The sequence below is a fragment of the Grus americana genome, chromosome 26, assembly GCF_028858705.1.
Source record: "Grus americana isolate bGruAme1 chromosome 26, bGruAme1.mat, whole genome shotgun sequence".
In the NCBI taxonomy this organism is placed as follows: domain Eukaryota; kingdom Metazoa; phylum Chordata; class Aves; order Gruiformes; family Gruidae; genus Grus; species Grus americana.
Window position 1 is genome coordinate 1,742,343 of NC_072877.1, and position 13,630 is coordinate 1,755,972.

Genomic DNA, 13,630 nt, shown 5'->3' on the forward strand with positions numbered 1-13,630 from the left:
CTCCTCGTCCGCGGAGGGGTCGCTGGTGGTGTCACCGGCCCGTCCTTGCGGTGTCACCCCTTCTGCTCGGGTGTCCGCGGGCAGGTGGCACAGCCCCGTCGCGGTCCCTGCTCCCCAGCACCGCAAAAGGGCAGGGGCACCGGGGCGGGAGCAGCAAAACCTTCCCCTGGCCGGCAGACGGGGGGGTGAAGGCGAAAGCACGGCCGAGGGTGGCCGCTGTCGGCTCTCGTTCTCCCCGTCTGTCGGCAGTTTGCCGTAGTCTCTTCCCCACTCTGTTTTGAGGCAGGTTCAGAGCATTTAGGTGTTTCACGGTCAAACGGAAGCTACGGGGTCTAAAGGCAGCGTGGCAGCGGCGGTGCGGTGACGATTTGTGGGGCTCAGGTGCGACTGTAAGCCTTCCCCTCCCGGGGTCTGTCTCGCTCGAGAGACGCAGCTGTGAGATGCTGCAAGGTCTCGGAGGATCTCCAAGCTCTTGGGAGCATCTGATGCCTCCAGGGTCTCCCTCTCCTTCCAGGAGGAGTTACGGCAGCAGAGAACGCCTGGACCTGTTATACCTGTGTGCGATTTCCCTGGGCAGGTACAAATTCCAGCCGTTCCTGCCGGGCTGAGTCACGCGTGTCTCCTCCGGGTTCCCGCACCGTCCCCGGAGCTCCCAGCCTTTGCAATCCTGCACCTCCATCTCCGCTTCCGAAGGTGGCGAGTGAGTCATTCCCGTGGGAGATGAGGTCGCTATCGCACTGGGGAGTCTCAGCCCCGGGGAGGGTGGAGGGGGGGGTGACGACGTGTTTGCTTTCCCACGTTCCCCGGAAAAGCCGTGTTTTCTTTGCACGCTCTGGTGCAGCCGAGCGGCCGCGGGGGCTCCGGTTGTGCCGATGTTATCCCAAGCCTCCCGGCTCCCTGGAGCTGGCTCGGCAGCAGGACCGGCTGTCGGCGGATGCCCGGGAGGTCGCTGCGTGGGGACACCGGGCTGCGGGCGCTGACTCAGCGCTCCCGGCGGCGTTGGACGGGCGCGGGGCAGCGAGCCTGCCAGGCAGGCACAATGCAAATGGTAGATAAACAAGCAGAACAAGGACAAATACATCAAGCTCGGGCATGTGCCATGCATTGTGACCTGCCGCTGCCCCTTTTGTGTCGACTGGATTAATGGCCCAGAGACACGGGGCCTCTGTTCGGCCGCCGGCTGCTTTCCGGCCGGACTTGGGTGCTTTTTTCCCAGCCGGACACTGCGGTCCCTTTGCCCTGCTCCGGCAGCTCGGGGAGAAAGGAAGGACACGGGGACGCTTCCCAAGCCTGAGCACCTCGGCTGGATGTCTCGGGTGGTCCCACCTGCATCGCGAGGGTACCCCGAGCCGCCCGCCCCCTTCCCGCTGTGTCTGCAGCCGTTTGGGGGGGCTGCTCCCCTCACAAGCCACCCCAACACCCTCCTGCCCTCCCCAGCTCTGTCTATCCCCCCCCACACCGCTGCTGGCCGCGGGCTCCTGCTGGAAAGCCCTCGGAGAGACCCCGGGGAGGAGGAAAAACAGAGCGCGGCCTCGGGATTTTTAAGGGCACGGCCAGACGTGCAGCCGCTCGAGTGCTCGCCGCCGCAGCTGAATGCCCCTTGTGTCCGGCCGCTCGCCGCCGCACGGACGAACGTGGCTTTTCGCGACCGCGGCGGGTTACGGCGAGCCGGTAAACCCACGGCAGCCAAAACACCTGGCAGAGGGACCTGACGGCCACCGCGGCCACCGGCTCCAGCCGTGGGACATCGGCCCCTCTGCCCTCCTCCCTGCTCCCAAGGAGAATTCCTGCTCACGCTGATCAACGCCGGACCACGCTTATCCCCCCTCCACCACTGCTGGATGAAGATAAATATATTTTTTTATATATATGTATAAAAAATATAATCTCGCGCTAACCGGTCCGCTGTTGACATTAGCCCGAGAGGTGCCAGCCTGGACCCAGCTGCAGCCAACAAAGCCCTTTTTAGTGGCCAGGCTTGAACCGGGGAGCCCATAGGTCAAAAATCCTTTATTTATAGAGGCTTTCTGCAAAGAAGAGCCATAAACAGAAATGGGGGAGCTAAAGAAAATGTCTGGCAAGGAACAAAACCCCAAGAAGTTATTTAGGAAAAGAAAAAAAAAAAAGAAAACAAAAAACTTTGAATAAAATGTACATTCACGGGGAAAATCCCGGCTATGAAAGAGCCTTTTAAGCTGGCAGAAAAACAGAACCGGTGGCTGCAAGATAAAGCCAGGAAAAAAAAAAAACACCCAGTAAGGCCCCATTTTTAGCAGGCAGGAGGATTACGGGCCGGAGGAGACGTCAGAGGCGCTTCCCCTCGGGCAGCAGCCCCGGGACGGGTGACCCCCCCCCCCGGCTCTGGGCCCGAATTCGGGATGGGGGAGCCCCGGGGGTGCTGCATCGATCCGAGCATCCCGGGCTCGGGACACGTGGGCAGTGGCAGTCGGTGCCTGATCCCGGGCATAATATTTAATTTATCCTGAGCCCATACGTTAAGAAAATAAACAAGTGGGGGGGAAATGGGCCTGACCTCCCTTCCCCGCTGCTGCAGCCTGATTGATTTCTGCATTCAACAGAGAAGCCAAAAACATCCCGGCGGCTACAATTTGGGTTTGTGTGAGCCATCGGGGAAGGGCCGGGGAGGGCGCAAGGCGATGTTTTTCCTTTGCCTAATTTTCACGTTCACAATCCAAAATAAACAGGCGGCCGGAGGCTTTTATGCCGGACACCAGCACACAGCCCCCTTGTTACACGCTGCTTTGGGGCAGGATATAGAGGGGTTTGGGTTTTTTTGGGGGGGGGTTCTTCTTTTTTTTCGCCGCCACGTCAGAATATTTTAAGTGGAGATTAAAGGGATATCTGTCGCGGGAGGGAAGCAGATAGAGAGTCCGATGGGTGGTGGCACTCGCCAGCGATACTCCCCGTCTGTCACGGGGGCGTGAGGCTCCTCCTCGCACGCTTTGGGCACAGAGGGTGTTCTGCAGCGGGGAGTCACCGAAAACAGCCGCCGAACCCGGGCTCTGCCGCGTCGGGGGGGGTGGTTTTCCCACCAGCACCGCTCCTCTGACAACGGAGGGTCCCAACTGTCGCCCTCCAGCCTCGAGAACTGCCTGCCGGCGGGAGATGGGGCGATGCAAAGGAAAGCATCAAAAATAAACACAGACCGACTGCGTCCTCCCCCATTTTGTGAAGGGCGAGGGGGTTTATACAGCTTTTTTCCAGGGGTTTTGTCCTAAATGGGTTGATTTACCAGAGCAGAACTCAGCTCGCTGCCGGCCGGCTCTGCCTGGCATCGGGCAAGGGAGGATTTGGCCCCAGTTTCATGTCGCTGGGGGGGGGGGGGAATAACCCCTTTCGTCTCCAAACCCAGAATAAGCCACTGACAAAGAGCGATTCGAAAAGGGGGAAAGAAGGAAAAAAAAAAAAAAAACCACCCAACCCCAAAACAAAAACCCACAGAGGCTCCCAGCATCGTGCACCTTGCCAGCATCGGGGTGAAACAATTAAATAATTGTTTTTGTGGTTTTATAACAACAGGAAAAGCATAAAACCCTCGAGCGGGTGCTAGAAGGGCGGCTGGAGCAGTGATGGGCGCAGCGATGCTCTTGGCCGGTGCTTCCGAAGTGGTGCCCGGCCGGTGAGCAGCTGGTGGGTGCCAGGGCTGCCGGTGGGTGCCAGGGCTGCCGGTGGGTGCTGGTGGGTGCCGGTGGGTGCCGGGGCTGCCTGCACACAGCCAGCCCAAAACCTGCAGGCAGAGCGCCAGGGGTGCCGGGCAGCGACCTCGGCAGCGCTCTGCACCTCTCTGCAAGCAATACGTTCCCTTGCAGGATTGCTGCTGCTCTTCCAAGGTTACAAATAAAAAAGAAAAAAAATTAATAAGCGGGGTTTTTTCCTTTTAACCAGAGCAGTCTCCATCCAGTTACCCCCCCCCTTGTGCCATATGACCCCAAAGCCAGCCTTTTTTGCCCCATTAGAGCATTGCTCTTTTGCAGCGCATCCTCGTGCCGGGAGGAACGAGCCGCCTGTTAGCGCGACTTGCCCGTGATTCCTGGTTTTCTAGGTACTCGAGAGCATCCCCAAATTCCTTTGAGCTTAGTGCTGTGCCTCGCTCCTGCCTGCCCTGCCTGCAGCGCGCTCCTCCCTGCCAGCTTTGCCGCCCCGACTCCGCCGGCCCTGCCACCATTCCAGTTCTTGCGGCAGCGGCAACTGCTTCCACCGAGTGATTCACGCCGGGAGTGGGAGGACTATTGCAAAGGAGGAAGTATTTATTTACAAATAAATATCCCGGTTATCAGCCCAGGGGAGGGGGGGAAAGGCAAGAACCAAGGGAACAACACAACCGTGCCCGCACCAGGGTCGTCTCCCGGGTTGTTTTATCCTTTGGGTGGCTGGAAAGCGAATCACCAGCTGCTGGCAGGGGTTTGGTGACCCTTCGTGGGGATGGTAGGAAGCCCTGACCGTCACCGCAGCCACCCTGGGGCTCGGCAGCCAGCGGGGTTTGCTGTTTCCCAGGGGGTCCTGTCAGCCTCTGTCAGGGTTGGGGTGCCCCGAAGGGTGGGAGCGCCATGGGGTGCGCTGAGACACTTGGGCTTTTGGGGTACAACTCGGTGCTGGGGATTTGGGGCTCGACAGCGTTGGGAACAGCCGGCTCCCAGCCCCTTCAAAGAGCTGCTTTCAAGTGTTGAGGCGAGATGGTATCACCTGGGAACGCCGGGAAGGCTCGGCTCCGCTCAAACCGCAGGGCTGGGAGCAGCTCCCGCAAGGACGCTGGCTTAGCACCGGCACGGCTCCGGAAACCAGGGCGGGGGTCCGGCGGGGTGCTCTGCCTGCCCCCATGCCCTCAGACCACGCTTGCCCCCGGCCTGCGAGGCCAAACCCATCTCAGGAGGCTTCGAAGCCAGAAGCTGGCTGACCCCGGAGACGACCCAGCGAGGGCCACGGGGGATGCTCTGGCCACCGGCCTTTTTTTGGCCATGACCGTCTTTCTGGTCCCCATCTCCCCGTCGGGACGTGCTGCCCCCCCACCACTGTCACGCAATATCCACCCCCCACCCCCCCGAAGGAAACCCGGGCTCGGCCCTATTGATTTAGGGATGAGGAAGGCCGGGATCAGCGAGGTGGGAGCCCCACGGGCGAGGAAGGGGCGTAGGCGCTGGGCCAGCGGTGGGTGAAGGAATGTGCCCGCGGTCAGTGAGGCAATCGGGGCGTCTGCGCCCGGTGATGCATGGGGAGACACGGGGGGGGCTGCCCCTCCCGGCCCCCGCCTCTCCCAAACCTCCCACGGGTGGCAAAGCCCACGGGTGGCAAAGCCGAGGGGGTGCTGGGGAGTGGGCTCGGGCGGGCTGAGGGCGGCAGGGTGGGTTTGCCGCCGAGGGGGTCCCAGTGGGAGCCATGACTCACCCCACGGGTGTCACCCCACCTGGCAGCAAAAGCCACTCGTGGCGATGACACGGGGTGACCCCGAGCCCAAACTTCAGCCCCAGCCTCGGCGCGGGGCGGGGGGGGGAAGAACCGGGTGGGAGTCGCTGCCCGGGACACCGGGACACGCGGGGCTCTTCCCCCCCCCCCCCCCCGTGGGGGTGGGGGGCGCACAGCAGCGGGGGGGGTCCGGCAGGGACACGGGGGGGGCCCGGGGGGGGGGGGGGCCGGGGGTGGCTCCGCCCCGGGGCCGCAGTGGCTGGCGGCGAGTCCGCGCCCATTTCCGCCGGCGCGGAGCCCGGCCCCTCGCCCCGCCGCGCTGCTCTGGGCGCCCCGGGACCGCCGCCGCCTCCCGCCGCCTCCCGCCGCCCTCCGGCCCTCCCGGCTCCCGGCCCCACCGGCAGCATGCCGGGCGAGGCGGCGGCCGCGCTGGCCGTGGGTAGGTGCGGGGGGCCGGGGGCGGGGGGGGCACGGCGGGACCCCCGGGACCCCGAGCGGCGGCTGCGGAGGAGGGGGGGGGGGGGGTTGATCCGCCGCCAGCCCGGGGCATGCGGGGGTCGGGGTAGGCAGCGGGGGCTCCGCTCCCCCAAAGTTTCCGAGCAGCTGGGACGGAGCCCGAGCCCCGGGCAGCATCCAGCCCCGGCATCCCGAAAGGGGTTTAGGGCAGCGCTGTCTGCGGGGCGGGGGGGGGGGGGGGGGGGGGGGGGGTCGGGCTGCGGATCGGTCGCCTCTCGCTCCTTAAATCCTGCAAAATATTTGGCTTCGGTCCCTCCCGAAGTTATTTGCTTAACCGCTCCTCGCTTGTGGGAACGCGGCTCCGCCACGACTCGTAAGTACGGCCTCGGCGGGAGCCCCCAGCCTCGTGCGTTCATTTGCGGGTCGGGTTAATTAGCGAGAGCGCGCTGCGGGGTGCGCAGCTACAGGCGGGGGTGCGGGGGTGCGGGGCCGGACCCGGCGATGCTGCAGCAGGACGGGCCGCATCCTGACCCGCTGCCCAGCCTGGGGGTGCGGTGGCTGGAGGGGAGGGGGAGCGCAGCCCCGGGGCGCGGGTGATGGGTTGGTACCGGGGAAAGCGACCCCGGGGCTGCCGTGGGGCTGGCGTTTGCTGGATGCTGGCCCGAAGGAGGAGGATTGTGCACCCACGGCACCGGGGCTGTGCTGCTCCTCGCCACGGCTCCACGGCCCGGCCGGGGGGGGGCGAGGCAGCGCCAGCCCGGCGGGAGCGGGGCTCTCTGCGGCACTGGGGTTCAAGTAGCCGGTCTTGGCCCCCTCCCACCCTGCTCTCCGGCGCTGGCTCTGCCACGGCCGCCCAAGATGCCTCCTTGCTCCGCCGAGCATCCCTCGGGCGGGTGGGCGCCCGGTTACTCCAGCAGCCACGTCCCTCCTCGACGTGTCCGGAGGCTCCTGCCAGCTGGGGTTGGGGACCCCCACGTCCCCTCTGCTCCCTGCCACTCGGCCGCTCGCGTGGCTCTGGACCCCTCTGGCCCCAGGCATCGCCTTTCTCGGGGGCTGAGCCCGGCCGGGCACCCCGCTGTCCCCAGTCCCCCCTCCAGGGGTGATGGCTGCTCCTGGCCTCCAGCCCGGGATGGGTCCCAGCCTCCGCGGTGCCCCGGGGGGAGAGGAGCCCTTTATAAACCGGATCGAACCAGCAGGTCGGAGCATCTGCTTAAAGTACCGGGAGAAAGGGGAAGCTCCTCCGGCCCGATGTACGTGCACCTGACGGCTGCCAAGGGCCAAGCTGCGAAGCTGAGGGGAGAATCTGAGCCAGGCGGACGAGGAAGGAAAGCTTGGGGCGGGGAACAAACCCCAGCAATAACCGGGAGCTCTTCACGAGGAGTTACGGGTCGCTGGGGGTGACAGGAGTTGAGCCCTTTGCTGGTGGTGGAGGAGAAGCGGAGGCTGGTAATTAATGTCGCATCGGGGACAGAGTCGTTAAGTGCGTGTTTGTCCATCAGCAAGGCTTGGGGGTCCAGCAGCAAGTTGGATGCTCCGTGTCTCCGTAAGGTGCACGGTGTCCCCTCGGCTGGCAGCGGAGGTGTAGAAGTGCCGCCGCAGGGCGGGGAGGCAGTGACCGGGGAGCCGGTGATCGCACCGGGTGAGCAGGGCTGCTTTCTCGGCCGGGCCGCTCCGGCCAGCGTGGCTTTAGCACGAGCAGGACGCTATACCTGTCGGCAGAGAGGAGCGGGGACGAGGCAGTGCCGGCGCTGAGCGGGGTCCCGGCAGGAGGACGGACAAGCTGGAATGCCGGAGGGGATGATGCGGCCGCCCCGTGACCCAGGGATGAGCCATTTCCCAAATACCACATCGTTTCCTCGGCGTGTGGAGGTGCGAGTATCGGCAGGAGCGGGGCAGGAACACGAAGCATCTTCCAGCAACGAGCTGCTGGCGGCGGCAAAAAAACGAAGCTGGGAAGAGACGGGATGCTTAAAATTAGATTTCCACGAGAAGAAAATCCCCAGGGGCTGGCCGGGTCCACGGCAGCGCGGGGAAAGGTGCCGCAAGGACGACGGGGAGAAGCTGGAATGAGGGAAGCTGCCGGGATAACTAAAGCCGTCGGTCGCTGGGTGGTTTGCTGGCTGTGAACCCCAAGGGCTGGCGCGCGGCTTGGTCTCTCGCCGGTCGCCTTTCTGCGTGATTTGATTAAACCCATGGAAGAAATTGGGTCAAACCCAGCCGAGGGGCTGCTGGCCTCATCTGGCCTCGCACCCCGGGCTTGCGCCGCCCCGGCAAAGCCTCTTAGCTGGGGTCCCCCAGGGGTGTCGCGGGGAGGTTGTTCTGAGCCTGCCCGGACCTGCAGCCCCCCCCCGTGCTCGGCGTTGCGGGGGGTATTTCTGCCGGCACGGGGTATTTCTGCCGGCACAGGACCTGCTGTGCCCGGGTGTTTTGCAGCGGGGAGCCCCGCTCGCACCACGGGGGTGCAGCCTGCGGGTCCCCGGGGAGCAGCAGCAGCACGCGCAGGTCGGGCAGCGTTTGCAGGCAGGGGGAGGCAGGGCAGGGGGCTGGTGGGGCCGCTGCGGTGCCCGAACTCGCGTGGAGGCTGGGCCCGGTCCCGCTGTGCAGACGTGGGCAGGAGGAGCTGGTGGGGTGACACGGGGTGCTGCGCGGTGCACGGGGGCGGTGGCACGGCTGGCAGCTCCACGGCCGTGCGGGCGGGCGGCTGTTGGGTGTGCGAGCACGTATCTATAGTACGTACCGATAACAGGCTGGTTTCGGGCTCCATCCTGGCTTTAAAACACCCCAGCAAACACCGTTGCGTTTTCCTTTTAAAAAAAAATCCCTCGTGAATCTGAGCGATTGTGTGTAACCATCCCTCTGGCCTCTCCGCAGGTGTGCTGCTCGCTGCCTGCCACGCGCTGGAGAACACCACGGCGGCCTGGAGCGGTGAGTTTGCTGACGGGGCAGAGCCGGCACGATCCCGGGGTTGGGGCGGGGGGGGTTTGCGGGGCGGCCGCGTCGCCGACCTGCCCGGGAACAGGCAGCAAAGCGCGGGGCAGGTAAAGCATCAGCACCGCGAGCGCGTGCTGGATCGGCCAGAGGGATGCTCTCGCATCCCATCCTTCTCCCTGGGGGATAACGGGTCCCTGGGTGGGACCCTGGCCCCACGGGTGCTTTATCCCCAGGGAGAAACTGGGGAACGGGGCTCTGCGGCGAGTATTTCCCATGCACCTCATTTTGGGGGGGGGGGGGGGCAGATCCTGGCGTGCGGGGAAGCTGCCGGTGCCTGACGCCGGCTCGCGGCGGCACCGAGCCGGTTGTGCCTGATAAATCGCTTCATTCATAAATGCGGCACAATGGGCTGCGACGGCCAAGAGCCCTTCACTTCCCCGGCACGGCGCGGGGGGCTCGGCCGTTGTTTGGGGATGTGCCGGCTGCGGGAAGGGTCTGCGAGCAGGCAGGGGTGGAGACCCCTCCTTTTGGGGCTGGAAAAACAGGACGGTTCAACGGCATCGGTTGGGAAGCGTTAAGGGAAGCGGTGCTCCCGCGGCGGGGCAGGCGCCGGCACCGCTGAGGATGCTCGCGGCCCCCTTCCCGACGGATGCAGCACCGGCGGGGGACACGGCGGGGACGGGGACGGGGTCCGCGCGGGCGGCAGCAGCAGGAGGATGAGGCGGCCGCAATGTGGCCGGCAGCTGCGAGCGCGCCGAGGTTTAATGCAAGCCAGGACGCCCCGGGAGCTGGCGCTGGATCCGGGGACGTGCCGCCGGCAGCGGCAAAGGGACACGCTGCCACGCTGCCCCGTGCAGCCCCGCGGACGCCGTTGCTGCCGGGCTCGTCGGGGGGGCGGGGGGTGTCGGAGCCCGGGCCGGGGGGAACGGCGGGTGCTGGCAGCAGGGATGCACAAAGCTACGTTTGGGGCTCGGCTTTGTGGGTTAAAACCCCCAAAAAGGGTTATTTTGGTGGGGATATTGAGGCTGGAGTTAGGGGAGTCCGGGCTAAAACCATCCCTGAGGAGGGAGGTGTCGGGGTTTTCCCGGCGAGGGGCTGCGCCAAGGCGCGGATTTTGGCAGCGGCGCGGGTGGCGGTGGCGTTGCTCACCAACGAAGCCCAAATCCTGCGGACGCTGCCACCGGCTCCGACATCTCCCACCCCCCCCGCCGATGCCTTTCTCCCCACCGCCGGGGTCGGGGACGTGTGGTTGCTGCCCCCCCGGCTGAGCCAGCCCCGCTCCGTCTTCCCTCGCTTTGCCTCCCCGAAGACCCGGAAGCATTCGGCAGACGTGGGTTTAATTACCCCGGCCTGCCATAAATTCACGGCAACAGGAACTTGAGGTGGCTTTGAAACGACAGCGATCGGATGTGCTTTATACCCGGGCTAATCCGAAAGCAGGATATTTGTTTTCCGTCTCGGCTGCGGAGGATAATTTAAACCAGCGCGGGATGTAATGGAAAACAGCATCCCCGGCAAAGCCACCGGTCCGGGGCTGCGGCCGGCCCCGCTGTTATTTAACTCTCTCCTCCTCCATTTTAAGCTTTAAGCTCTTTAGGAAATTCCTCTAGCGCCGGCGAGGCTTATTTTCAGCGCTGGTTTAAGTGGGACCCGTCTGGGCTCCTTCAGGGGGTCCCGGCCGGGATGCAGCCGCTGGATCACGTCCCACCCAAATAAATAAATACATCCAGCCCTAAAAGAGGTGACGGCCGGGCAGCTGCCGGTCTGGCAGATACCAACAAAATGCCGTTTTTCTCCTTGTTTTTGCTCCCAGCTCCGGACCCGCCGGTGGCGGCGGCGGTGAGGTCCCACTTCAACGACTGTCCCGACTCCCACAGCCAGTTCTGCTTCCACGGCACCTGCCGGTTCCTGGTGCAGGAGGACAAGCCGGCGTGCGTGTAAGTGCTGGGGGGAAAACCCAAAACCTCCGGCGATTCAAATCCAGGCGGGTCCTTCGTGTCACCCCTTGGCCGTCCCGTGGGAATCCCCCTGCCTCTAAAAAAAAAAAAAATGGGGCTTGAACTTGGTTTTGGTGGGCTCCGAGGGGATGCGCTGATCCCCGGGCGATGCTGATGCGCTTCCCGTCCGTCCCCCGCCTGGTGCAGGTGCCATTCGGGGTACGTGGGGACGCGGTGCGAGCACGCCGACCTCCTGGCCGTGGTGGCCGCCAACCAGAAGAAGCAGACGATCACCGCCTTGGTGGTGGTGTCGGTGGTGGCCTCCGTGCTGCTCATCGGCGTGTGCGTGCTCATACAGTAAGTACGTGGGGACGGGGGGACGGGTGGGCTCAGCACCCCTCCCGGCTGGTTTTGGGCAGGATGCAGCCCGAGGAGGGGAGGTTGAGACCCCCCCCAAGCCCCTGAGCACCCCCCCTCCCCGCTCCCTTGCAGCTGCTGCCGGCTGCGGAAGCGCTGCCAGTGGTGCCGGGCGCCGGTCGGTGGCCAGGAGAAGCCGGGTGGGCTACTGAAAGGCGGCACGTCCTGCTGCCACGCCGAGACGGGTAAGGGGGCCAGGGGGGCACCGCGGCGGGGCGCCGGCTGCCGGCGTTCCCGGGGTGTAACCGTGCTCCCCTTCCCCGCAGGGGTCTGACGGAGCGGGGGGGTCCCACCGCCGCCACCCCCCCCGCCCCCAGCCAGGACGCCCGCGCCGGGGACCAGCGCAGCATCTCTCTTCTGGTTTTGGGCTTTTTTGTTTGTTTGTTTGTTTGTTTTCCCCTTTTTTTTTTCTTTATTTCTCCCCACCACGGAAGGCGGCAGGAGATGCGCTCGGCAGCACCGTACGCATGCCAGCAGCAGCAAAGCGCTGGCAGCGCCGGGCATCACCCCCGCCACAGAGCCGAACCCCGGCCACGTGCAACTGGGGTTTGGGTTTTTGGTTGGTTTTTGGTTTTGGTTTTTTTTTCCCTCTTTGGTTTTGGGTTTGTTTTTCCTTTTTCTCAGATTTTTTTTTTTTTTTTTTTAAACCAGAACCCCCCACTCCCACAGGATGGGGCTTTATTTTTCTATAGAGACAGAAGCGCCAGCGAAACCTCCGCCTTGGCAGTCGCACAGACCGCGCTCACTTTGGGGACAGATATGAGCTTTTTATTAATAATAAAATGAACCTTAATCCTAGGAAACCTCCTCAGGCCGGTGCTCTAACCTCCCGGTGCAGCGTTAATCCTTCCTGTAGTCTTTATCATAACCAGCCCGAAGCTTTTTTTCTTTGGTTTTTTGGGTTTTGTTTTTTGGTTTTGTGTTTTTGGTTTTGTTTTTTTTTTTTTACAGTCATGGTTACTCTCATGTCTTCTGTATATGTTGCACTGAAAGTTAATATTTAATGTTTTAATTTATTTTGTGTGGTTAAATTAATTTTGATTTCTATAATATGTTATTGTGATCAGCTGTTCTTTTTTCCCCCTAATACCTGGATTATAGTTATTTAAGTGATATAAAGGACACTTTTTTCAGAAAACTTGTCTCTCGGGGCTTTTTTAAGGGGGATATTTGCAAAGGAGAAGCTGGGTCCCATGGCTGGTCGGGGGGGGGAGCATCCCCAGGGTGCAGAACTGATACCCGGGCGATGGGCTCGGTGCAGCCCAAACCATGAAGCAAAGAGGGAGGGAGGAGGGGATGGACGGGGTTGATCCCAGAAGGGGTTTAATCCTTTTTTTTTTTTTTAAAAATATACTTTGCCGTTAACAGCAGCGACAGCCAAGCCCCCACCCTGCGGCCCATGGGGGGGGGGGGGGTCTGCAGCCCTGGGGGGCAGCGTGCGGCGGCACCTCCATCGGTGCTGGGCCCCCCCGCCTGCAGCCATCAGCCCCGGAGGAGCAGGGGTGCTGTGCCTGGGTGCTGTGCCTGGGTGGGTGTGCGTGCCATGCGTCGGGGGGGGTGCATGTGTGCGCACACCCTTTGCTCCGCACACCCACTGCCGGCCCAGCTGGTGCGCAGGTGCCGGAGCGGATACTGCCTTCCCGGGGCTGGGGGGGGGGCGGGCAGGCAGCACCGATGCTCCCCCACCAGCAAGGTCGCGGGCTTCATCCTGCCTGAGGAGCCCCCCGTGGGGTCAGCGTGTTTCCCCCTCCCCCAGCCTGGCCTCAGTGTGCCAGGCTGTGAAATGGGCTAAGGCAGGATAGCGCTGGGGGGGGCTGGAGGGGTCCGGATCAGCTCGGAGCAAAGCACCGCTGCTGCTGAGCGTGGCCGGATCCTGCCCTCCCTCTGCCCCGCTGGGACCGGCTCAGCTTACCGGCACGGGGGCGGCCGCGGAGCTATTTTGGGCCCCCCCCAGCTCTGCCACTTCTGGATGCGGGTTCTTCGCTGCAGGGTAAAATTCGAGCAGGTTTTTGAGGAGGGGTCAAGTCCCCCCCACCCCACCCCCCCCGCAGGGCAGGGCTGGTGAAACAGGGGCAGGTCCCCGACCCCCCAGCAGCGCAGGGCTGTGCTTGCAGGGACGTGATGCGCTCTGGGGGCCCGGGGGGCTTCAATTCGGTCACTTTGCCTCCGTGGCCGGTTGGCTGCAGCCCGGTGCCGGGGGGGGCAGCGAGGGGTGTGGGAGGCAACCGGGGCTTCTCCATCCCTCCGGCATGCTCCACGCCACCGTCACACAGGTGCCAGGGGCTGCCCCACGCCGCTGCCCAACCCGGGATGTGCCCACTGCAACCGTGCCCGGCTGCTGCCACCGGCACCAGGGGCTGGAAGGGCTCCGTAATGTCACGGCCACAAATAACCCAAGTGGGGAAATGTCACCCGGGGCTGAGCCGGGCCCTCGCTGTGGCGTGGGGGGGGGCTTTGCAGCACGTGCA

The 13,630-nt window shown here is 63.9% G+C and overlaps 1 protein-coding gene across 1 annotated transcript; it reads left to right on the forward strand.

Annotated features, from left to right (window-relative positions):
* The first annotated feature begins 5,724 nt into the window (after window positions 1–5,724).
* TGFA (transforming growth factor alpha) lies at window positions 5,725–12,300 on the forward strand. The gene is made up of 6 exons (XM_054804741.1): window positions 5,725–5,860; window positions 8,749–8,802; window positions 10,622–10,745; window positions 10,953–11,102; window positions 11,238–11,347; window positions 11,429–12,300. Exons 1-6 carry the CDS (start codon window positions 5,827–5,829, stop codon window positions 11,434–11,436), a joined length of 480 nt encoding a protein of 159 aa, XP_054660716.1. The 5' UTR covers window positions 5,725–5,826; the 3' UTR covers window positions 11,437–12,300.
* The last annotated feature ends 1,330 nt before the right edge of the window (window positions 12,301–13,630 follow it).